Source organism: Sciurus vulgaris (assembly GCF_902686455.1).
Source record: "Sciurus vulgaris genome assembly, chromosome: 2".
NCBI lineage: Eukaryota > Metazoa > Chordata > Mammalia > Rodentia > Sciuridae > Sciurus > Sciurus vulgaris.
Genome location: NC_136462.1, coordinates 180,121,151 through 180,143,543, shown reverse-complemented (window position 1 = coordinate 180,143,543; position 22,393 = coordinate 180,121,151). Strand labels below are relative to the sequence as shown.

Sequence of the window (22,393 nt, the reverse complement as noted above, 5' to 3'; positions counted from 1 at the left end):
CTGCCTTCTCGCCTTACACTCCGACGTGAGTCGTCCAGAGCTCCGCTGCGAAGTAAAAGCACTGATTTCCACATCTCAGTAGGTACTTTTGAATGGTGCACCCGACGGCTGAGTCAAGCGGAGGATCGTGGGCTTGATCCCAGCCACGCTGCTGTCTTCCATGAGACCAGGGCAGGGTCCCCGGGCGCCAGGGGTCCTCCGGCTCAGAAGAGGATCCTTAGAGGAGGGTCTCCTTCTGGAGGGTACGTTCACTCTTCCACTGTTCTATGCAATAGAGGGCTCCTGGATGGTGGGCAGTGGTCGCAAATACTTTCAAAAAATATTAAGTTCCTGCCTCCGGAGTTGTATTGGAGAAGTTCTAGAACACCACTGTCCAGTAGAAACAGAATGTGAGTCATACACATACTCAGATACTTTTAGAGCGAGGGACTTAACTCAGTGGTAGAGTGCTTCCCTGGGTTTAATCCCCAGCACTGCCAGAAAAATTTTTTTCTTTTAGTAACCACATTAAAAAAAGTAGAAAGAAACAGATGAGATTGCTTTTAATTCTGTTTTAACCTAACATTTTCGAAACATTATAATTTCAACATTTTATTAGCCTAGAAAAATTAGCAAGATATTTTACATTCTTTTATCTCATACTAAGTCTTCAAAATTGGGTATGTGACTGGCACAATGGCACACACCTGTAATTCCAGCGACTTGGGAGGCTGAGGCAGGAAGATTGCAAATTTGAGAACAGCCTCAAAAATATAGCAAGACCCTGTCTCAAAAAAAAAGGAATGGGGACTTAGCTCAGTGTAGAGTGGATTCAATCCCCAGTACCACCAAAAAAAAAAAAAAAAAAAAAATCAATGTTTTATGCTTCCAGTACACCTCAATCTGGACAAGCTACATTCCAGTACACAGTCACCACATGTGGCTAGTGGCTTCCATATCAGGCAACACAGACACAGAACGCTTCTATTCCTGAAGAAGATTCTAGTGGACGGTACAGATCTAGAGCTGGAGGACATGGCTTTGTGCCTCCGCTCCTGTGTAACCTTGGGGAAGGTTCTCGACCTCTCAGAGCCTCTATTTCTCATAAGATGAGAATAATCATAATAATACCCAGCGTCCACATTGGACTCTTGAAACTACAGCTTCTGCCACTATGACTGAATACTTCCATTTAGTGAGTTCCTACTTCCTCTTGGGTGCTCGGCATATTTTATTTTTAATTCAAACAATGACCTTGCAAGTGCGTGTGTCGATCCCCATTTTACTGATGTGGAAACTGAGGGTCAGAGAGAAGAGGTAACTTGCCCAAGGGAATACTGTTAGCATCATAGCCAAATCAGTATTTGAACCCAGATCTGTCTGATTCCAAAACCTGTGTCCTTCTCAGTGCCTTGCTATAAACCTTGAAGCCTAAGCCATGCCATGCAAATATTAGCTAGTCGTAGGATCTGGCCCCAAAGGGGTACAAACTCAAATGCCTACAGGCGTGCACAGTGGCATAAATGGAGAAGTTTGGGGTGCTCTGCGGTAGAGAGTGACGGGACATAGTGAACTAGAGACTGGGCCAGTGGAAGTGTTTAAAAACCACCATGCAGGACAAATCAAACAAGCCTTCAGGAAAGGTGGCCCGGAGGCTATCAGTCTGGGACCCTTTGCTGTGCTAGGAATATTTCAATTAACACACTTACCACATTGGTCTCCTTTTCTATCTCAGAAGTTACTAGGAGAAATGTACACACAAAAAAGTCACTAGAGAGCTTGTAAAAATGCAGATGCGATGGATTGGGTCTGGGGTGGGGCTGAGACAGGCTCCCTCGGACTCCCAGATGAGGCTGGTGCGGCTGCTCTGAGCCCCACTCTAAATAGCAAGGTAGTGTGGGGCACTACAGAGTCAACCGTTGTTGTCCTCGTGACCAGCGCGTCACAGCTGTTGGGTAACAGGTGGGATTACGTCTGATTCTTCAGGCAGCGCTCTCAGCCAGCACCCCCGACTGCAAGCTCGGGGTAGGTGGTTCTGGTACTCACCCTGGAGGCCATCTCAAAGCAGGCTTCCTAGTGGATGGGGTGGCACTTCCCGCCTCCACGCACACCAGCCCCCTCTCCTGTTGTCACCTGTCTCCTGCCTGTGCTGCGTCCTGCTTCTCCACCCTCAGCAGGCCAATAGCCCCTAGAACCTCCCAACGAGGATGATTGACAACCAGCCTGCAGCTCCGCCTCTGGGCCGTGACCCCAGGTGTGAGCTGCGTGCTGGCCCCAAGCTCTCCAGCAGGATGGAGCTTCAGGCTGGTGGCCCCAAAACACGCCCTCGCTGCCCCCTTCCTCATGCCTCCGCCAGTGCTTCCTGGGACCACTCCCCCCCAAACCACTCAGATCCTTGCCGTAGGGTCTGCTGCTGGGGGGACCCAAACTAAAATCGGCCTCTGTACAGCAGGTGGAGAGGGAGTGTGACCTGGCAGTTAGGGACATGGGCTTTGGAACCAGACTGCCTGGGCTCAAGGCCTGACCTGGCCCCTCTTGGACAAGTGACTGACCCTTCTGTGCCTCTGTTTCCTTATCTGTAAAATAGGCCTTGTAACAGCACACGCCTTAGGGGGTCTGGACGCCTTAGGGAGGTCTGGGGGATTAAATGATACGACACAAAGCAATCACTCAATAAATGTCACTGTTATTTCTAACCTGGTGTGCTCATGCCGACGGATGCATGGTCCTGGGAACTGAGCACACCCTGCTCTTAGCCTGGCCTGCTCTCCGACTCAGAGTCAAGGCCTGGCTGCCTGCCCTCCCGGGGTCCCGCCACCACTGCTGGGGGTAGGTCGGCTCCACCACCCACTGTCTCTGCTCTCTAAGAATAGGTTTCCCTCACAGATGGCATCTCTCTGGATCCTGTCAGAGCATCTGCTGCCTCCAACTGCACACGCCAGGGGGAAGGCAGCGGGGCGGTCCCTGCCAGGGAGCAGGCCTCTGCCTTCCACAGCTGTGGGGAGAGCCCCACTCAGCTCCTGCCTAGCTGAGCCTCCACTTACTACGGTCTGTGAAACAGAGTGGCCCAAGGACCCTGGGCACAGCAGCCACTACTGTTCCTGAATGCTCGTTCCCGAAACAGCATTGTGGTTTAACCTGTATTTATTTAAGTCTTTTGACATGCAAAACCACTAAAAAAAAGTTTTAAATCAATCATACAGACACATAGTGCAAAACTCAAATGGCATAAAAAAATGTGCAATGGAAAAGCCAGGTTCCCTCCTACATCTAAGTGCCACCCCAGATGCCTGCTTTGCCCGGGACGCCCACTCTCAGCACTTCCTGAAAATACACAGCCACCTCTCCTTGTCTCCTAAGAAACCGGACATTGCAATGTCATCTCACCTCTTTGGTCTTTCCTTCCTTGTCCTCTGTGTGTTTGGTTTCTCTTTGATTAATAATCCAGTATAAAAGTGAGTCTCTGGACCTGTCCTGTCCCCCGTCCCCACAAGCCTATCTCTGGAATAGCTTGGGAAAGTCCTGCCTGTGGTCAGCATGATGGTAAAGCCCCCTGGATGTCCTGAGCTTTCATGTAGATGGTGCCCGGTGTTCAGACCCCAGAACGCCACGCAAAAGAGGAAGAACAAAAGTGAAGTTAATTTGGGGCTCTTCTGCTCTGCTCCCAAATTAGAGCTGGCTAGGCGAGCCCATGTGGGAGCAATGATTCACGGGCTGAGCTGCCAAGAAACTGCCTGGTGTGGTGTGGCTGCTCTGGCCTTCCACATCCATGCTCTAGAAGGGATCCTGGGGATGCCCTCTCATCCTCTCTGTCCGCTATGCCTGCTGCACGACTGCACTTTGGCTTTGAAGCTGGCATGTCCCCAAATGAGAGCACCTCCTGTGCCCCACCTCCTGAAACTAGCCCACAACACCAAACCGTGACTTCAAGTGGCCGCTTTCTTTGACAAATTAGAGGGTATTTATAAAAAGAAATGCTTTTTCCCCCCCTCTCCTTTCCTTGTTCCAGGTTCCCAGGGGGACAGAATGTCTTACTTCAGCCTTAAAGGGTTTTCGTTTTTGGTAAATGGGGCTTGAACCCAGGGTCTAGTGCCTCTGAGCTATACCCGCAGACCAACAATATGCAACTTTTTGTTTCTAATTTAAATTATTATTATTACTGGGGATTGATTGGTACTGGATTGCTCAAGGTGGGGCATTTAACCACTGGGCCATGTCCCCAGCCTTTTTTAATTTTTATTTTGAGACAGGGTCTCACTAAGTTGCTCAGGGACTCCCTCACTTGTGGAGGCTGGCTTTGAACCTGCAATCCTCCTGCCTCAGCTTCCCAAGCTGCTGGAACTTACAGGCATGAAGCATTTTTGAGTGAGAAGGTTTGGATTTTAAGTAGAAGGTCCCTTTCAGGACTTACTCTAGGGAGCAGGAAGTGAAACTGGCCCAAACTAGAGGACAAAGACTGTGCTCTTTTCTGGGTGTTGATTTGAGGAGCTTCCCAAGGGAGGACCCTCTGTTTTCTGTACCGGGATCTGTACTCAAAGCTGCTGTGGCTGACATGATTTAATAAATGAGACAAAAACCAGGTGGAACTGAGATGCAAGTCCAGGGCTGGTGTCAGAAACCCTGTTCTCATTGCTTTTCCGGCCTTCTCCCTGAAGCCTCTGCCTGTGCTCTGCACGTCAGCAGAGAGTAGGACCAGGGCCAGGCCACATCAGCTCTTTTAAGACACTTCTTTTAGAGTGCCTTTGTTTATGTGTGTCATGAACCCCTTTGGCATCTGCTGGAAACTGTCAACCTTCTGAGTGCTGCTTCCAAAACCCATTCAGTAAAATTCGTAGGATTACAAGAGAGACCAATTAGAATGAGTATTGAAATGGTTCTTAGAAACTCGTGTGTGTTTGTGTGTGTGTGTGTGTGTTGGGAATCAAATCCAGGCCCTTGAGCATGTTAGGCAAGCACTCTACCACTGAGCTATACCTTCATCCTGCCCCTAATATTTTTTTAAATTCACAGCTTAGGAATATATACTCTTTTAAAAACACATTAAATGCAAATTCTAGACCCAGGCTCTAAACCCATGATTTTAAAGTCGTGAGAAACATAAACAATGTCTCAATTGCAGCTAGCTGGTTCACATGCCTGTGATCCTGGTGACTTGGGAGGCTAAAGCAGGAGGATCAAGCAGGAGGATTGCCAGTTTGAGGCCATCCTCAGCAATTTAGTGAAAATCTGCCTCAAAATAAAAAATAAAAAAGGACTGGGCGGGGCTGGGGTTGTGGCTCAGTGGTAGAGCCCTTGCCCAGCATGTGCAAGGCACTGGGTTCGATTCTCAGCACCACATAAAAGATAAATAAATAAAATGAAGACATTGTGTCCATCTACCAAAAAAAAGTTATTAAAAAAAGGACTGGGAAGGTCGCTCAGTGGTACAGCACCCTTGGGTTTCATCCCAGTACTGGGTGGGGGGGAGGTGGAGGGAGGAAGAAGAAAGAAAGTCTCAGAAAGTGCGAGTTGCCAGGAAGGTGAGATTAGTAATACAGTGCAGCGTGATGGAGTGACCAGTGAGGGAGAATAGGGCACCGCGTGTCCCAGGGACGGTGTCTCTGGGAGCTGAAGTTTCCTGTGAGCCTGAATCAAGAGCTATGCAGGGAGGCGGAGGAAGGTGTTTCAGGCCGGAGATCCTCGAGGTGCATGGCTCTGGAGAGGGAACGTTCCCGGGCCCTACAGTGCAGCCCCGGGCTCCCTGGAGATGCAGCCCAGAGGCAGGCTGGCCGTGGGGCAGGCTTCGGGGCTGGGGTAAGGGGTGGGTTTTCTTTTAAGCCTGATGGGCAGCTTTTGTTTTTAGGAGGGAAATCATGTGGTGTGGTGCCAGTTACATGCAGGGAAGCTGCTTCTAGCAGCTTGTGGAGAACGGAGTGTAGGGCCAGGCTGGCAGCAGGAACCCCTGTGGTCAGAGAGATGAGAGACCATGGCGACCGGGACAGGGTTGGGGTGGTGACAGAGACAGACAGCGGGAGGCAGATCTGGGGTGTACTTTGCAGAGGCCCAGTGGCCAGGGCCTTGGAGGTGGGAGTAGGGAGAAGCGGGTACTGAACGGCCTCCATGCCTCCCCTCTGCAGGCTTTGCCCCAGCTAAGAAGTAGGCCCTGACCTTGCCCCCCACCTTGCCTGCCCAGTCCCCCACTGCTCTTCTTGGCCCCTCTGGGGCCTGCCTGCCTACCCACCAGGCCCCTGGCATGCCAGGCTTCCCAGCTGGCCCTGATTGTTGTCACTCCCCAGGGAGCCATGGGAACACACTTGGCCTGCCCCCTCCACCCCCGCCTCCCAGACAGGCCCAGACCCTAACAATGCCCCGCAGCCAGCCAGCGGTCTGGACACAATGCCCCTGTTTCGGTTCATTGCCAGCTCCAGGAGGCCTGTTGGGGTTCCTGGCCTGTTTGGCATATATACAACTCTGGCTTCCAGCAGGGATTTTTTGTTGTTTAAAAGAAGGGGGAGGGAACCTCTGGCTCCTCCTCTCTGAATATCTTAATATATTATAAAAAGTCTTTCTCTTCCCTCCCTGATCCCTCCCCTCAGCCCTCCCTGACTGCATTTGCCCTGTGCCTGTCAACCCTGGGTACCAAATGCAGGGCAGCAGGTGTCACTGGGAAACAAAAGGATTTTAAAAAAAAGATGCTGATGGCTTCACAGTGGCCAGACTGGGATGCTGAACCTGAGGGTCTGTGACATGGCAGGCACTGTGACCAGTGCTTTTGGGGGTGCAGGGGGTGCTGTGGATTGAACCCAGGGAGCTGCACGGGCACCTGCTCTGTCACTGACCTACACCCCGGTCCCCCTCAGCACTTCTGAACATCACTCCTAAGATGCCCCAAAGATGAGACTTCCAATCTTTTTTTTTTTTGCTTTTTCTTCTTGCTGTTGGTATCAAGTATCAAACACACGGGTGACCTACCCCTGAGCCACATCCCCAGCCCTTCTGATTTTTTTAATTTTTGAGACAGGGTCACCCTAAATTGCCCAGCCTGGCCTGGAACTTGCCATTCTCCTGCCTCCACTTCTCTGGTCACTGGGATTACAGGCATGTACCACCATATCCAGAAGATATTTGAATTCTTATATAGGATTTCCTAATTTTAAACCTTAAAACCAATTTGTAACTGAAAAAATTACTCCGTGGGCAAATTATGTCACACCTACGGGCCAGTTGGTGAACTCTGCCTGTGATCTGGTGTCACCCTGACACCTATACACCTGTAAAAGAACTGCTACTGCCTGTTCCGGGGTTGAGGTCACATTCCCCAGGTCTGGAAACCGAGGAGGCACAGAGCAGGGTCTGCCTGGCTCCGAAGCCCAGCTCCCAGGTTACTGCGTGCCTGGGTTCGAGGCCTGTTCAGACACAGTCAGAGCTGGCACGGTGACAGAACAGCCCCAAGGACAGTGAACTGTCAGTCAGTGTAGCATCCCAGGGCCATTCAAGAGGAATGAGGAGTTGCAGATGCAAAACTCCTCACTTCCCTCTGCCAGGACTCAACAATGGGTGTCTCTGTGCCCCTTAATAAAACTAAGTCACCACGGAACCATTTCTCCCAATTATGCATTCCTCATAACCATGAGACGCTCATGTTTGGAGTTTTTTTTTTTTTGGAGAGAAAAGAATGTATGTTTGTGGGAGGTGCTGTGTGTGAAATAAACAGTTTTAGATTATTTGTGTCACTTGTTAGACTTCTTAATGAGCATATTGTATGAGTCCATAGAAATAATTCTTTACTTTCCCACTGGACTGTGGGCTCCAGGTGTCCAGGAGAGTTCTGTTTTGTTCATGGCTGTCTCCCCACACCTCAGTCACAATGCCTGATACATAGTAGATACTTAAAGAATACCTGTGGATTGAATGTGTGAGGGTTAGAGGAAATGAAGCAAATCAACAGACCAAGATTCCTGTCTATGTCCACTTGATTTAGAAGTCCCTGTCACCTTTATGTCATTCTGCATCTTAGAAAGAACCAAGGGAAAGGGGTCTCCAGGCAGAAGACCAGAGGCCTAGGAGCCTCAGCCTTTGTGGCTTCCTGTAGAGGAAGTAGAGATAATGATGGGTATAAACACCTACTAAGTAAGTCACTATCTACCATAATAAATTTTGGAAACTACACATTATAATCTCATCAGCCCTGAGCCTGACTCTTGGGGTAATAACAGAGGGTGGTAAGGTTTTACAGTAGAACAGGCTAAGCTACCATCTCAGTTCTGCTGTGTGACCTTGAACTGTGAGTACCCCTCTCTGAGCCTCCTTCTTCCTGAGCCATATAGATAAACAAGCTTCATTTATAGGATTATTGGGTTGAAAAGAGAGCATCAATGAAAGTGGTTGCCCAGTGACTGTGGATTTTTGGAAGCTGATCAGCTGGAGAACTGCTGACATGGAGAATGGCCTTATCAGGATCTTCCAGGCTCAGGGCCAAGGGGCCCATCTATCAGGCTTTTTCTGCTTTCCAGTAGATATTAATAGATCTAGAAAGCTCTTATCTCTTCCTTGTTTCAGGCTGGAGATTCTGGTCTTCACTCCTTTCTGCAATAGCAGGACACTAGGGATTGTGGGAAGGAGGCAGCTGCTTCCACCTGGGATGTGGACTCAAACACTTTGGGAAGGGCCGAACTCTGGAAAGCCCCTGGCTTTGGCCTCCCAAGGCTGAGCGATAGCTTCTTTATCTACTAGGCACGCTCATGTCCTTTGGGCCTCAGCCTTCTCATCATAAAATGGGGCCAATAACAACAATCTGTTTCCCTCTCCGGCAACGCATGGTGATGTTCTGTGCCTGCTGAAAGAATGAGGTAGGAAAGGTCTCTACAAAAGTGAATTTTACTGTTGTTGGTCTCTTTAGGAAGCAGTGGAAAGGGCTGAGGACATGGTTCAGTTGTAGAGTGCTTGCCTGCCGTAGGTGCGGTCCTGGGTTCCATCGCTAGCACTGCCAAAAACATTTTAAAAGTCAAATAAAAAAGGAAGGAGTGGGGAAAGGCAACTCGCTCCATCTGCATGAGAAAGTGCTAGCCTCTCAGTCTCTGGCAGTCACTGGCTGATTTTCCCTTTCCCTGAATGGGCCTCACTTTCCCATCTGTACAGCGAGAAGCTTATGTGGTCCCTGTGGTCCCTTCCAGTTCTGACATATCCTAGGATTTTTGTGGTACTAGAGGTTGGATCCAAGAGCACTCTACCACTGAGCTACATCCCCAGCCCTTATTATTTATTTTGAGACAGGGCATTATTGATTTGCTGAGGCTGGCCTCGATTTTTTAATCCTCCAGCCTCAGCCTCCCAAATTGCTGAGATTATAGGCATGAACATGCCAGTTTATATAGTCTAGGATTGTTTTTTTTTTTTTTTTTTTTTGCAGTACTGGGGATCGAACTCAGGGTCTTGTGTTTGCGAGGCAAGCACTCTACCAGCTGAGCTATCTCCCCAGCCCTATAGTCTAGGATTTGTAATGGAGTAATTTTATGAACTGCTCATGGGGCGGGGAGAAACTGCTGCATCTTGAAACCACTTCATAGGCTATACAAACTCCAAATATGAGTTTTCATCCTCATGGCACCCTAGAAGGGGCAGGGCAAGGTCAATATACCCATTTTATGGGGGAGGAAACAGGTTAAGAATTGTCTTGAGGAACTATAACTTGAGACTGCACTACACATTGGTTGTATACCAATTTGTTCTCAAAGGTGAACACACATAAAAATCACCTGGTAAGTTGGGCATGGTAGCATATACCTGTAATCCCAGCAAATTGGGAGGCTGAGGCAGGAGGATTCAGAATTCAGGATCAGCCTCTTCAGTAGAAGAAGGCTTGCTTAGCATGTGAGAGGCTCTGTGCTCAATCCTCAGTCTCACACACACACACACACACACACGTACACAGTTCAAAGTCAGCCTGGGCAATGTACTGAGACCCTATCTCAAAAAGATAAAATAAGGACTGGGCTTTAGCTCAGTGATGCAGCACATGCCTAGCTTGTGTGAGGCACTGGGTTTCATCCTCAGCTCTGCATAAAAATAAAGAAATGAGATTAAAAAATCATTATTTAAAAAAAAAATATATATATATAATAAAAAGATCTGGGGATATAACTCAGGGGTAGAGCATATGCCCCTCATGGACAGCCCTAGGTTCAATAGTACTGCCAAAAAAAAAAAAAAAAAAAAAAAAAAAAAAACACCTGGAATGAGGATGGGGTTGCTTGTTAAAATGCAGATTCTTGCCTGGCGCAAGATTACACCTGTAATCCCAGCAGCTAGGAGGCTGAGGCAGGAGGATCATGAGTTCAAAGCCAGTCTCAGCAACTTATCCAGGTCCTAAGCAGTTCAGCACGACTCTGTCTCTAAATAAAATATTTTTAAAAAGGGCTGGGGATGTGGTTCAATGGTTAAGCACCACTACGTTCAATCCCTGGTAACGACAACAACAAAAAAAGCAGATTCTTGGGCTCCTAGAAATTCTAAATTGTCAGGGCTGGGGTAGATCTGCAGTTACCAAGTGCCCAGGTGAACCATGGCTTCCTTTCTGTGTCCTAGGTCGCATCAGGCATCAGGCTGTATTTCTCCCATAACCGCTCTCAGCACCCGCTGGAGGCCAGGCCAGTGGGAGCAGGCATCACTGGAGGTCCCAGAATGGGAACGGAGGCAGGTGGAGAAACGGAGCGGGCGATCCTGTTGGGAAAGATGCAGCGGGGGGCAATGGAGGAAATGAGGAATCCCGATTCCGGAAGGCTCCCTGGAGGAAGTGATGTTTACACTAGGTCTAGGGGATTTGATTCTTGTGTCCTAGCTACTTTTTGTTTTCCCCTTGCGGGTTACACGCCAGAGGGCAGGCAAGTTTGTAGACTTTACTATCTTTCACATCTGTCCCCAGTGCTGGCACAAGGCCTAGCCCAGAGAGGACAATATTGGTCAGATCGGCTGACCTGAGCAATGAGAAATGCTGATGGAATTGTCCCAGGGCCTCAGGATTAACTGCATTTTCATGCTCAGCACCCTTACCTTCTCCCTTTGTGAGGTCTAACATGCAGTTACTTTATTTATTTATTTATTTATTGGAACTGGGGATTGAACCCAGGGGGGCTTTACCACTGAGCTACATCACCAGCCCTTTTCATTTTTTATTTTGAGACTAGGTCTCACTAAATTGCTCAGGACTCTCTAAACTGGTGAGGTTGGCCTCGAATTTGCGATGCTCCTGCCTCAGGCTCCCGAGCTGCTGGGAATACAGGCGTGGCCCTCGAGCCTGGCACATGGAGTTACTTTTTAGTAACTCTTCGTGCCGTAAACATGTTAATTCTCGCTGCCCCTCCTGCCCTTTTCACTAAATGCGAGCTCCTAAAGGCCCTAAGTCAAGGTCTGAACTGAGGATGTCTGAACAGGGTGGGCTTTCAAAGCGTGTCAGGAACATTTTGAGAGTGAGTGAATTTTGAGAGCGAGCTCAAGCTGAAGGTGCATGTGCATTGGCGCTGTGGTTGTTGGCTATTAAAGGGGCTGCAGCTAAAACCGGGCTTGGGCACTGGGCGATGCGGCAGGCAGAGGATATGAGTAATGGTGTAGGTGGGTCAAGCTGAGGATGGGGGATGTGGCTGGGCTTTGGAGGTGGACCTGAGCATCCGGAAAAGAGGAGGGGTCCGTTTCTGGAGAACTGAACTGAGGTCTGAGCCGAGGTGGCTACAGGTTGAGGGCTTGGGGGGGGTCACGTGGGGCCTGCTGACCCGGAGATGTGCAAAACCTTGAGCTGAGTCTTAACCACACGCGGGCCATCAGGCTCGGGTGCGTCGGGGCGGAGGTCTGGGCCGGGTCTCCACGCCTCCAGCAGGGGCCGTCCGACTTGGGGGCGGGGAGCAAGAACGCGACTGGCACCGCCCCGACAAAGCCTGCGCGCGCCCCGCCCCGCGATTGGCCGCCCCGCCCCGCGCCGCCGCCCGGTCCCGCCCTCCACAGCCGGTCCGGCGCGCTGCAGCCAATGGGAAGCACCGCCGCCGCCTTCGTCACATTCCGGACAGCCAATAGTGACGGCGCCCTGCGGCTCGTGGCTCTTTCGCGGCAAAAAGGATTTGGCGCGTAAAAGTGGCCGGGACTTTGCAGGCAGCGGCGGCCGGGGGCGGAGCGGGATCGAGCCCTAGCCGGGGCCAGCCGCCATGGGCCCGCGCCGCCGCCGCCGCCTGCCACCCAGGCCGCGCGGGCCGTGAGCACTATGGCCGTGGCTGGGGCCCCCGCTGGCGGCCCATGCGCGCCGGCGCTGGAGGCCCTGCTCGGGGCCGGCGCGTTGCGGCTGCTCGACTCCTCGCAGATCGTCATCATTTCCACGGCGCAGGACGCCAGCGCCCCGCCGGCTCCAGCCGGCCCCACGGCGCCCGCCGCCGGCCCCCGCGACCCCGACCTGCTGCTCTTCGCCACGCCGCAGGCGCCCCGGCCCACACCCAGCGCGCCGCGTCCGGCTCTCGGCCGCCCGCCGGTACGGACCCTAGGGTCGCCAGGCCCAGTGCGCCGCCTTACCCCAGCGCAGACCCGGCCGGGCGCGGTGTTTGACCCCGAGGCAGCGGGGGAGGGGGGCTGAGGCGTCCGGCTGGGCAGTGCAGAGCCTGGGTTGGGCCTCTGGGCCCCGCCCCGGGGTACGGGGTGACCTCGAGCCAGTCCCTATTTGCTCCTCTGCGCGTTGGGCCTCAGCTTCCTCACTGGAGCCGCTCAGTCGTCCGTCAGTGACAGTAATGGTCCACATGTATTCAGCTGGCGTTTACCACATGCCAAGCCTTTGGCAGATGTTAAGCCAGCCAAATTGAGCTTGGTGTCACTGTGCCCATCTGACAGACGGAGGAACTGAGTCTCAGAGAGGGAAGTGACTTGTCACACAGCTGCAGATGGTGGGGTTGAGATTTGAACTGGTACCTTCCGGCTTCGACCAGAATCTGACTGGGTAGTGGGCATGGGGGGCTGGGGAAGGTCCTGGAGCTTGACGGTTGGAGAACCATTGAGGAGGCCCTTTTTGCCTAAATGCAGGACTGCCAGGTGCAGGCCTGTCCCTCCAGGCCTCTGGGGAAAGGCCTCCTGACTGGGAGGCCTTCTCTGCAGGGGCGGGGCGCTGGGCCAGCTGCTGATCCCCTCCCTCATCCTGTCCTTCCATCTGCCACCCTCCCAGCCCCTGGTTACCATGGAACCTCATTAATCAGGCAGGCAAACCCCTGAGCCTCCGTGGAAGGACTGGGTGGGCTGGGCCTCTGGGAGCTGGAGAGGAGGCCCCTAGTGCCAGAAGAGAATGTCCCAGGGAGATCCCTGGATAAAGTCCTTCCTGACCAGTTTAGGCTGGGGGGCCTAGAAAAGGCTGCTGAATTACAGTGGGAGAAGGGAGTGGAGGCCTGAAGCTTGAACCTGTGCGTTGCAAGACAGGGTGTGGAGACCAGTTTTACTGGCGGGGCCTTTTGAGTGAAGGTGGGGCAGGGACAGACAGTCAGAGGTTGGCTAAGCAGGATGGGGTCTTAGCAGGGGGTCTTGGAGAAAGTGGAAGGGGAAAGATAGGGTCCAGGACAAGGCGGTAGAAGCTTTTCAACTGCTGATGGGGGTGTGGGTGGCAGCTGGTTCCTGAGGCATCCTGGGAAGGCCCCCAACCCCCTTGGCCCAGTGCCCAGTGCTGCCTTCCTTCCGGAATCACCAAGATGCTAATAATAATAACAATAGCAGCTACCATTGTTTTGAGGATGTTTTGTGTGCCAGGCTCTGTGCCAAACATTTTACCCAATTAACTCATTTAACCCTGTCTGCAACCTTCCCTTTTTATAGATGGGGAAGCTGAGACCTAGAGATGGTGGAAACATCTCTAGTAATTAAGCCAGCAAGTGGTGGGACCAGACCAGATTTCCTGAGTGTTGACCTTCTGGAGATGTTGGTAGAAGTTAAAGCCTAAGAAGTTCTTAGGATCCCTTCCTCCTAATGAAGGACTGGAAGGTGTGCTGGGGGTGTTGTATGGAGTGGGTCAGCTGGCTTGTATCCTGTACTCCAGGGGCTTGTCCCTGCAGGTACTAGCTGTGGCAGGCCCAGGGCTGCAGAGACCTAACAACCTGTGGGTGCTGCCCTCAGGGAGCTAAGCTGCAGGCTCAGAGGAATGGACGGGATGAAGAGAAGTTCCCTCTTCTAAGCATGTCATTCATTACATAATAATAATAAAGTCAGCAGTTGAGTTAATGAGCATCCGTGATATGCTAGGCACAGAGGCCAGGAAGGATCCTTTGACCATTTTGTTTGTTTTGGTTCTGGGGATTGAGCCCAGAGTGCTCTACCTCTGAGCTACATTCCCAGTCCTTTTTATTTTATTTTATTTGTTTTTTATTTTTAACTGGAGGTTGAATCCAGGAGTACTTTACTACTGAGCTAAGTCCTCAGCCCTTTGGTTGTTCTGAGACAGGGTCACATTATGTTGCTGAGGCTGGCCTCAAACTTGGAATCCTCCTGCCTCAGCCTCCTGAGTTGCTGGGATAACAGGCATGTACCACCACACCTGACTGTCTCTGATAGGATTCTTTGTTGACCTCCCTCAGCCCTGGACAGCTCCATGGTTTTTCCAGGGACTAAATAAAAGTTTTCGTGTCCCCCATCTATGGATGGGTATTTGAGTTGTGCCCCCCACCCCCACCCCAATGAATGTCTCCACCTCTGGCTTTTAGGTCCCCTGTGCCAAGGTTTATCTAGAAAGCAGTGGCGGACATGGGCATCCACTTGGGCCCTCATTTTAGGGTATAGCTGTGACCTGTCTTTGGGAGGGGCAGGGGCCAGGTTTCAGGGAGAAAGTGATGGTTCACTTGGCAGGAGCATGCTAGGGTTCAGGCCCAGCTGTTGAGCTGAAGAAGGGAGTACCTTTCTTTCTGGCTTGTGGGGGCCTCAGTTCTGAACTGGGCTCTGTGCCACCCTATTGGGGTATAAATCTTGGCCCCACTTCTTACTGGCTGCAGGATCTCCCCAAAATAGAGGCCAAAACAGAAGTGAGTGCCTGCAAGACGGAGCAACATGGGGGAAGATCCGTTTGGCCGACATTTGATGCCGGTTCCCATGGCAGACACTGGATACAGAGGTTATTCAGACCCAGTGCCTGCCTCTGAGGGTGAGACGAACTCATGCAGAAATCTGTAATGAGAATACTGTGGGGAAAGGATGGGTTTGAGGCAGTACAGACAGATAAGAGGTGGTGTCTCTGTTAAGAGATGGGAAAGGTTCCTGCTCAGGTGTGAGCAGGAAAGGGAAGGGGCCAGGATGGTCTAGGGCTTGGAAGCACAGATTTGTGAGAAGACACACCTCAGCAGAAGTTCACATGGAGGAGCAATGCCAGAGGAGGGCGAAGGCAGCAGGCAGCCGGAGGAAGGTCTTAAGCAGGGGTTAAAACATGATGAGACCTGTAGCGGGACCATTTTTGTGGAGGGGGCAGATGGAGGCAGAGAGCCGAACAGTCCGATGGGAGGTGATAATAGCTGTGGTGATGAGTTCTTGGCAGCTAGATGTGGTGAGAGAGGCAGGTGGGGCTGAATGGTGGTCTAACTCAAAGCGCTATGGCTGGTGGAATGGATGGTAAGTCTGGTTTTGTTCAGGGTACTTGAGTTGCCTGTGGAACTTCCAAAATAATCTCCATGCCTGAGAGCGTGACCTAAGCTAGCAGGTGTAGAGCTTAAGAGCTTGGTTTCTTTTCAGACAGTCCTTGGTAGGAATCCTGGGTTAGCCACTTCCTAGCTATATGACCCTGGTTTTCAGTTGTCTTCTCTGCAAAATGGGGCCATTATTGTATCCTTCCATAGGATGGAGTAAACTAATGAATGCCAAACAGGTGGTGAGTACCAGCTGCTAACATGTTACAGATTAGTGGATTTGTTGAAAACCACAGAGGAAGTGACTGCCTGAGGGACCTGTATACTCAGTGGTTTAAAAAAGTATGTAGCCTGGCATGGTAATCCCAGTGATTCCAGAGGTTGAAGCAGGAAGATCACAAGTTTGAGACCCACCTGGAAACTTAGCAAGATCCTATCTCAGAAGGGGTGGGGATGTAGCTCAGTAGTAGAGACACTCTGGGTTCCATCCCCAGAACTGTTAAAAAACAAATGAACAAAAACATATAAGTTCTGTGGGTCAGGAATTCAGGGGAGACTTAGTTGGTTGCGGCCAAAATGTTGACCCCAGCTGCAGTCAGAAGTCTTAACTCAGGTTGAGGATTTACTCCTAAGCTTGCCCATGTTACTGTTAGAAGGAAGTCTCAGTTCCATGCCACTGGGTCCAGGGCCCATCATTAGGGCTACTTGAGTGTCCGAATGACATGCCACCTGGCTTCCCCTAGAGTGAGTGGTCCAAAATAGAGGACGAAGAAGCGCTCCAGTGGCCTTCTGACCCAGCCTCAGAAGGGTTACGCCATCACGGCTGCAACATCTATTCATTCAGAACAAGTTGCCAGATCTGGTTCGAATTCAAGGGGAGGAGAAAGCCTTCATCTTTGAAAGAAGTATCAAACTTGGAGATGTAGGGGCTGGTGATGTAGCTCAATGGTTAGAATGCATACTTAGTGTGCATGAAGCCCTGGGTTTGATTGCCAATACCACATAAAAACTTTTTTTGCAGATATACTTTAGTTTTTAAATTTTATTATGTATTTAATTCCAGGGATTGAACCCAGGGGCACTTAGCCACTGAGCCACATCCCCAGCCCTTTTTATTTTTTATTTTGAGATAGGGTCTCGCCAAGTTGCTTAGGGCCTCCCTAAATTGCTGAGGCTGACCTTGAACTTGGCAGTCCTCCTGCCTTAGCCTCCTGAGTTGCTGGGATTATAGGCATCCGCTACTATGCCTGGTGCAGATATACTTTAAAACCACCACCAGCCACTAGGGAGGTGATGGTTAACTCAGGTCTTCTGCCTTCCACTTGAGAGTCCTGTGTGGTACAATTATAGCCCTCATGTTGTGTCCCTTAGAATGTGTCCCACTCACTCACTTAGGCATTCTGGTGGAGAAAATGAGGCAGAGGACAGGCATCCCAGGGGTACCAAGCCCTCACCCACGTCTTTTGTAGCATCACTCCTGGTTACTGGGCATCCTCCTATTGTTTCTGCCACAGGTGAAGCGGAGACTGGATCTGGAAACTGACCATCAGTACCTGGCTGAGAGCAGTGGGCCTGTTCGGGGCAGAGGCCGCCACCCAGGAAAAGGTACCCATGGAACTCGACCTGGACAGGCCCCTCTGACTGGGCCCAGGTTGGGGTTGCAGATGGATAAACATGCTTGCAGACTAAAAAGTCTAACTGGTGAGGTCTGAGCCCGAGCCAGGCATTGGGGGACCAGCAGGCAGCTGGAGTGGCCGCCTGGCATGACTTCCCTGGGCCCTGGGGGTGGGGAGTTCCCCATCCAGAAGAGAAATGCTGTGGTTGGCAGACAGCAGCTACAAGGCCTCCCTGCTTGACCTTACCGAGGGGAGGAGCCATCTGCCCCCCATACTGCTGCTCTGCCTTGCTTGAACAGCCCCTCCAACCAGGTGCAAAATCCCCGGGGGAGAAGTCACGCTATGAGACGTCCCTGAATCTGACCACCAAACGTTTCCTGGAGCTGTTGAGCCGCTCAGCTGATGGTGTTGTAGACCTGAACTGGGCAGCTGAGGTGCTGAAGGTGCAGAAACGGCGCATCTACGACATCACCAATGTCCTGGAGGGCATCCAGCTCATTGCCAAGAAGTCCAAGAACCACATCCAGTGGCTGTAGGTACCAGCCAATCAGGAGGGCAGGCAGAGGCTCAGGGCCAGGCACAAATACCTGCCCATGCCAGCCTGGAGGAGCTACTGGCAGTACCCACTGTGACTTTCTGCATTCCCATCTTGGGGCACTGAAGCTGAAGGAGAGGTGGCTTCCCTGGGCTGTTAGATGCTGAGAAGTATACAAATCATTTTTTGTACTGGGGATTGAACACAGGGCCACTTTACCACTGAGCTGCATCCCCAGTCCTTTTTATTTTTTATTTTGAGTCAGGGTCTTGCTGAGTTGCTAAGGCTGGCCTTGAACTTGCAATCCTCCTCCCCACACACCCATTGAGTCCCTGGGATTACAGGTGTGTGCCACCACACCTGGCAAAATACACAAATCTTAACGTACCCAGCTCACTGCAGCTGTATAGATTTGTTCATCTGGGTGACCACCACCTGGATCAAGATGAAAAAAAAACTTTTTAAACCCTCAGAAGTTTTCCAGGTCCCTTCCTGGTCATAACTCGCCCCTCATACCACCAGGTGATCACCATTCTGGTTTCTGCCATCGATGAGATTTATTTGACATAGATATAGAGATGTTTGACTCTTTTTTTTTTTTTTTTTTTGAATGAGATCGGGTTCTCCAGGCTGGCTTCAAACTTGTGATCCTCCTGCCTCAGTCTCCTGGGTAGCTGGGACTACAGGTTCATGCCTGGCTGTTCCTGTTAATTTGGATTTATTTCCCTTCTCGCCTCTCCCTAGGCATCCTACCCTGTCTTTGACACCTCTCCCTTTTCAGTTTTCAGTAGATCATTCTATTCTGCATCACTTTGATCAGTTTTTCTTTTCACTTGACAACATATCTTGGAAATGATTCCATGTGTACGTCTAATTCAATCTTGTCCTTTTATACAGCTGTGTCATTTTCTGTGGCATGTCTCTGCCATCGTTTGTTTACTCAGCTTCCTGGTAGGGACATGTAGGTGTTTGCTGACAGTCAGGGCAGGTTTTAAACCTGTGCCGGTCTGAAGAGCTGGAGCCAGTGAGGGGAAAGGGCTTGTCAGAATCTCAGTGAATGGTGGCTGCAGAAGACTCTGTCCTGAGGGCCAGGGCCGAAGGGCAGAGGGGCTGAGAGCTGCTAACCCTCCCGAACGCCTCTCCACAGAGGCAGCCACGCCACAGTGGGGATCGGTGGGCGGCTTGAAGGGCTGACCCAGGACCTCCAGAAACTGCAGGAGAGCGAGCAGCAGCTGGACCACCTGATGCACATCTGCACCACACAGCTGCGGCTGCTCTCCGAGGACTCTGACAGCCAGCGATATCCTTGGATTGGCTGGGGGCTGGGAGGGCAGGTGTGGTAGGTGGGGGCACCCACCCAGACGGGCTGGAGAGGCTCTAGGCCTTAGATTCAGAAGACTGGCATTGGCATTGACTGCAGATCAGTAGAGTGCTTGAGCAAGACCTTGGGTTCAATCCCTAGTACCTCAAAACAAATTTTTTTTTTTGGCCACAGCCATCAGTTGACACCAAGATCATGGACCAATACATTCTCAGCACCAATATATTCTCCAGGCCTGGAGTCATGTTAAGCTTTTTATGTGGAATTATCCCAGTCAGCCATCATCGTTATCTTTGAATTAGGTGGGTAGATGGTCCCATGGTACTGACATGGCCACTGACATCCAGGGGAATGAGGTACTGAACACTAATTATGTGCCAGGACTTGTGGGGGGTCAGGAATACAAGTGAAGAGGGAACTCTGGACCCTGTCTTGGCTGTCACTATGAGTGGCCCCCAGAGGCCAAAGGTCATATGGCCCTTGACTCCACCAACCCTGGCCTATGTGACATGCCAAGACCTTCGTAGCATTGCAGACCCTGCAGAGCAGATGGTCATGGTGATCAAGGCCCCTCCTGAGACCCAACTGCAAGCCGTGGACTCTTCAGAGGTGAGACCAGGGACTCCATGCCCAACCAGGAAGAGCTGGGCTGGGAGAGTAGTCACCTGGGCCTCAGTTAATTCTGCCTGCTGCCTCTACCCAGACCTTTCAGATCTCCCTTAAGAGCAAACAAGGTCCGATTGATGTTTTCCTGTGCCCTGAGGAGAGTGTGGGCGGGATCAGCCCTGGGAAGACCCCATCCCAGGAGGCAGCTTCTGGGGAGGAAGACAGGACAGCTGACCCTGTCACCACAGTGCCACCACCATCGTCTCTGCCCTCATCCCCTGCAACGGATCCCAGCCAGTCCCTGCTGAGCCTGGAGCAAGGTGAGTGAAGGGTGACTGGGGGGCCCTCCTAGATTGGTGAGCAGGCATGGCAACCCCCTCTCTCCTCTCTGCTGGGCTATCCCTGGCCTGTAATGCTCCCCTGTCTCCCCAGAGCCACTGCTGTCAAGGATGGGTGGCCTACGGGCCCCCATGGATGAGGACCGCCTGTCCCCCCTGGTGGCTGCTGACTCACTCCTGGAGCATGTGCGGGAGGACTTCTCCGGGCTCCTCCCTGAGGAGTTCATCAGCCTTTCCCCACCCCACGAGGCTCTCGACTATCACTTTGGCCTCGAGGAGGGTGAGGGCATCAGAGACCTCTTCGACTGTGACTTTGGGGATCTGACCCCCCTGGATTTTTGACAGGTCCTAGGGGGCCAGGGTCTCCTGAGATGCCTGCCCTATCTCTGCAGCCCTGGAGCCCCCTGCCCCAGGCCATCCTTCCAGCCCTATTGGAAAAGTGTAATTTATACCCTCTCTCCTATCTCAGCAGCTTCTAGCTCTGGGGTCTGGCTGCCACCAGGAGGTGGAGCGAGCCAGGAAGGGAAGGATTCTATGTTTGTGGTGTGTATGTGCATGCATCCAGCACCCATGTGTGTAAGCGGGGTGAGTGCTGTGTGAGTATGTGTGAGTGTGCATGTACCGGGGAATGAAGGTGAACACATCTGTGCGTGCACTGCAGACACGCCCGTGTGTCCACGTGTGTGCATGAGTCCATGTGTGCATGGGGGGCTCTTACTGCACTTTTGGTCTCCTTGCTCCAGGGGCCCTTGAAGGCCCAGGGTTGGCCGCCTGCCCCCAGAATCCTGTGTGCTAACCAGGCCAGGCAGGGAGGCCTTGGCTGGCTGGGTTTGCAGGACAGCAAGAGCACTTGTCTTAAAGGTTTTTCTGATCGAAGCTTTAATGGAGCGTTATTTATTTATCTAGGCCTCTTTGGCAAGCCTGGGAAACAAGACTGGGAGGGATGTGGGGTTGATACCCCAATTCCCTATACCCCTGAGCAAGGGCAGGGGTCCCCAAGCGGTTCTTTTGCCTTGAAAGGAAGGAGCTGAGGCCTGAGCGATTTATTTATTGGGGAAAGGAGGAAGGGAGGGAGACTGACTGACAGCTATGGGTGGATGGAGGGGTGGTCCCTTTCCAGGGGTCACTTCAGAGCCCCAGCTGCCCCCCAGGATGGATATGAGATGGGAGAGGTGAGTGGGGACCTTTGTTGACAGGGTGGGCAGGAGGGGTGGGTGAAGGGCTCCCCAGCCCAGACTGAGGGGCCCCTCCTGTGGTATCTGAAGTGCCCCCCACTTACTGCTCTGCCCCACCTTCCAATCTGCACTTTGATGTTTCCTAACAGCTGTTTCCTCCTGCTTTGGTTTTAATAAACATTTTGATGATGTTTGGGCTGGGTTTTGGGTCTACTTGATGTAAGTCTGGGGGTGGGAGAGACCATGATTTTTAGGGAAAATGCCCATTTCCCCCTCCTCCCTGTCCCTCAAAAATGGACTTCATTTATTTTGTAACCCTAAGAAATGAAAAGGCTTTCTAACTTAAAAAGTCTTTTCCTAATTTAAAAACTGATCCAGTAAATATTGTAGAAAGTCACACATGCTGCCGAAGTGCAGGAAATAATAGGACTTTCTCTCCCTTCAGCCCCAGAGGTCACTGATATTTTTGGTGCGTTCCTTCCAAAGGTTCTAACAAACACAGTGGACTGATTTGTATCTCTGTCAGGTGCTTTCCAGTCTTGGAATGAACGGGTTCCCTCCCCTCATGGGTGTTTTGATGGGAATTTGTACAAAAGAGAAAGTTAGGGGAGAGCTTCCTGGAAGAGTGCTTGGGCTGAGAATGGGGGTCAGTAGGGGTTAACTGGAAGGAGAGAGGAACACACCAAGCAGAGAACAAGTGTGGGCTAAGAGGCCCTGGGGCCCAGTGGGACAGGTCAGAAGACCTGACTCAATGAGGCTGGAGTCCGGAGAGGAGAGACATTCATTCTAGGGTTTTTTCCAGGGTACAGTCACCAGGCAGTCTAAGGAATGACACATACCGTTTCATATTTAAAGCTCCCTCTGGCTGCCGCGCAGAGAAGGGGTTGAAGGGAGTGCCCAAATGACAGCATGGAGGGATACAAGGCTGAGGAGTGTGGGGTCTGGTCACTGGAGACCTGGGGTCGGGGGTGACAGCCACACGGACCTGCATAACAAACCTTTAGCTGGGCGGTCTCTGAGCCAGTCTATTTTAAGCCCTTTACATTCAATGCATCACCAAGACAATCCTATGGGGGCGTCCACTATCACCCCCATTGGGCAGACAAGCCTACAGGCTCCAGGAACAGAGGGCCCGTGGGTTTCGCCCATTCATGCTGCCCCTCGCGTCGTCTGGGCCTTGCCACCTCGTGGTGGGCGCGGTCCCTCCCGCTCTGCTCCTGGCAGTGT

General features: G+C 51.7%; 1 protein-coding gene and 1 long non-coding RNA gene across 2 annotated transcripts; one reads left to right on the top strand and one right to left on the bottom strand.

The window, feature by feature from the left end:
- Positions 1–99: 99 nt before the first annotated feature.
- Positions 100–6,683, bottom strand: LOC306654625. The gene is made up of 2 exons (XR_013762008.1): positions 5,235–6,683; positions 100–5,130 (listed from the first exon to the last, which is right to left on the bottom strand). It is a non-coding gene; the product is annotated as an uncharacterized lncRNA (long non-coding RNA).
- Positions 6,684–12,070: 5,387 nt separating this feature from the next.
- On the top strand, positions 12,071–21,362 carry E2F1 (E2F transcription factor 1). The gene is made up of 7 exons (XM_079126637.1): positions 12,071–12,466; positions 17,090–17,180; positions 17,504–17,723; positions 18,874–19,026; positions 19,542–19,656; positions 19,751–19,973; positions 20,086–21,362. Exons 1-7 carry the CDS (start codon positions 12,206–12,208, stop codon positions 20,331–20,333), a joined length of 1,311 nt encoding a protein of 436 aa, XP_078982763.1. The 5' UTR covers positions 12,071–12,205; the 3' UTR covers positions 20,334–21,362.
- Positions 21,363–22,393: the final 1,031 nt, after the last annotated feature.

Coding starts and splice junctions, on each gene's coding strand:
- E2F1 (XM_079126637.1), top strand. CDS start 12,206: ATGGCCGTGGCTGGGGCCCCCGCTGGCGGCCCATGCGCGCCGGCGCTG. Junction 12,467..17,089: donor CGGCTCTCGGCCGCCCGCCG/GTACGGACCCTA, acceptor TTTCTGCCACAG/GTGAAGCGGAGACTGGATCT. Junction 17,724..18,873: donor AAGAACCACATCCAGTGGCT/GTAGGTACCAGC, acceptor GCCTCTCCACAG/AGGCAGCCACGCCACAGTGG.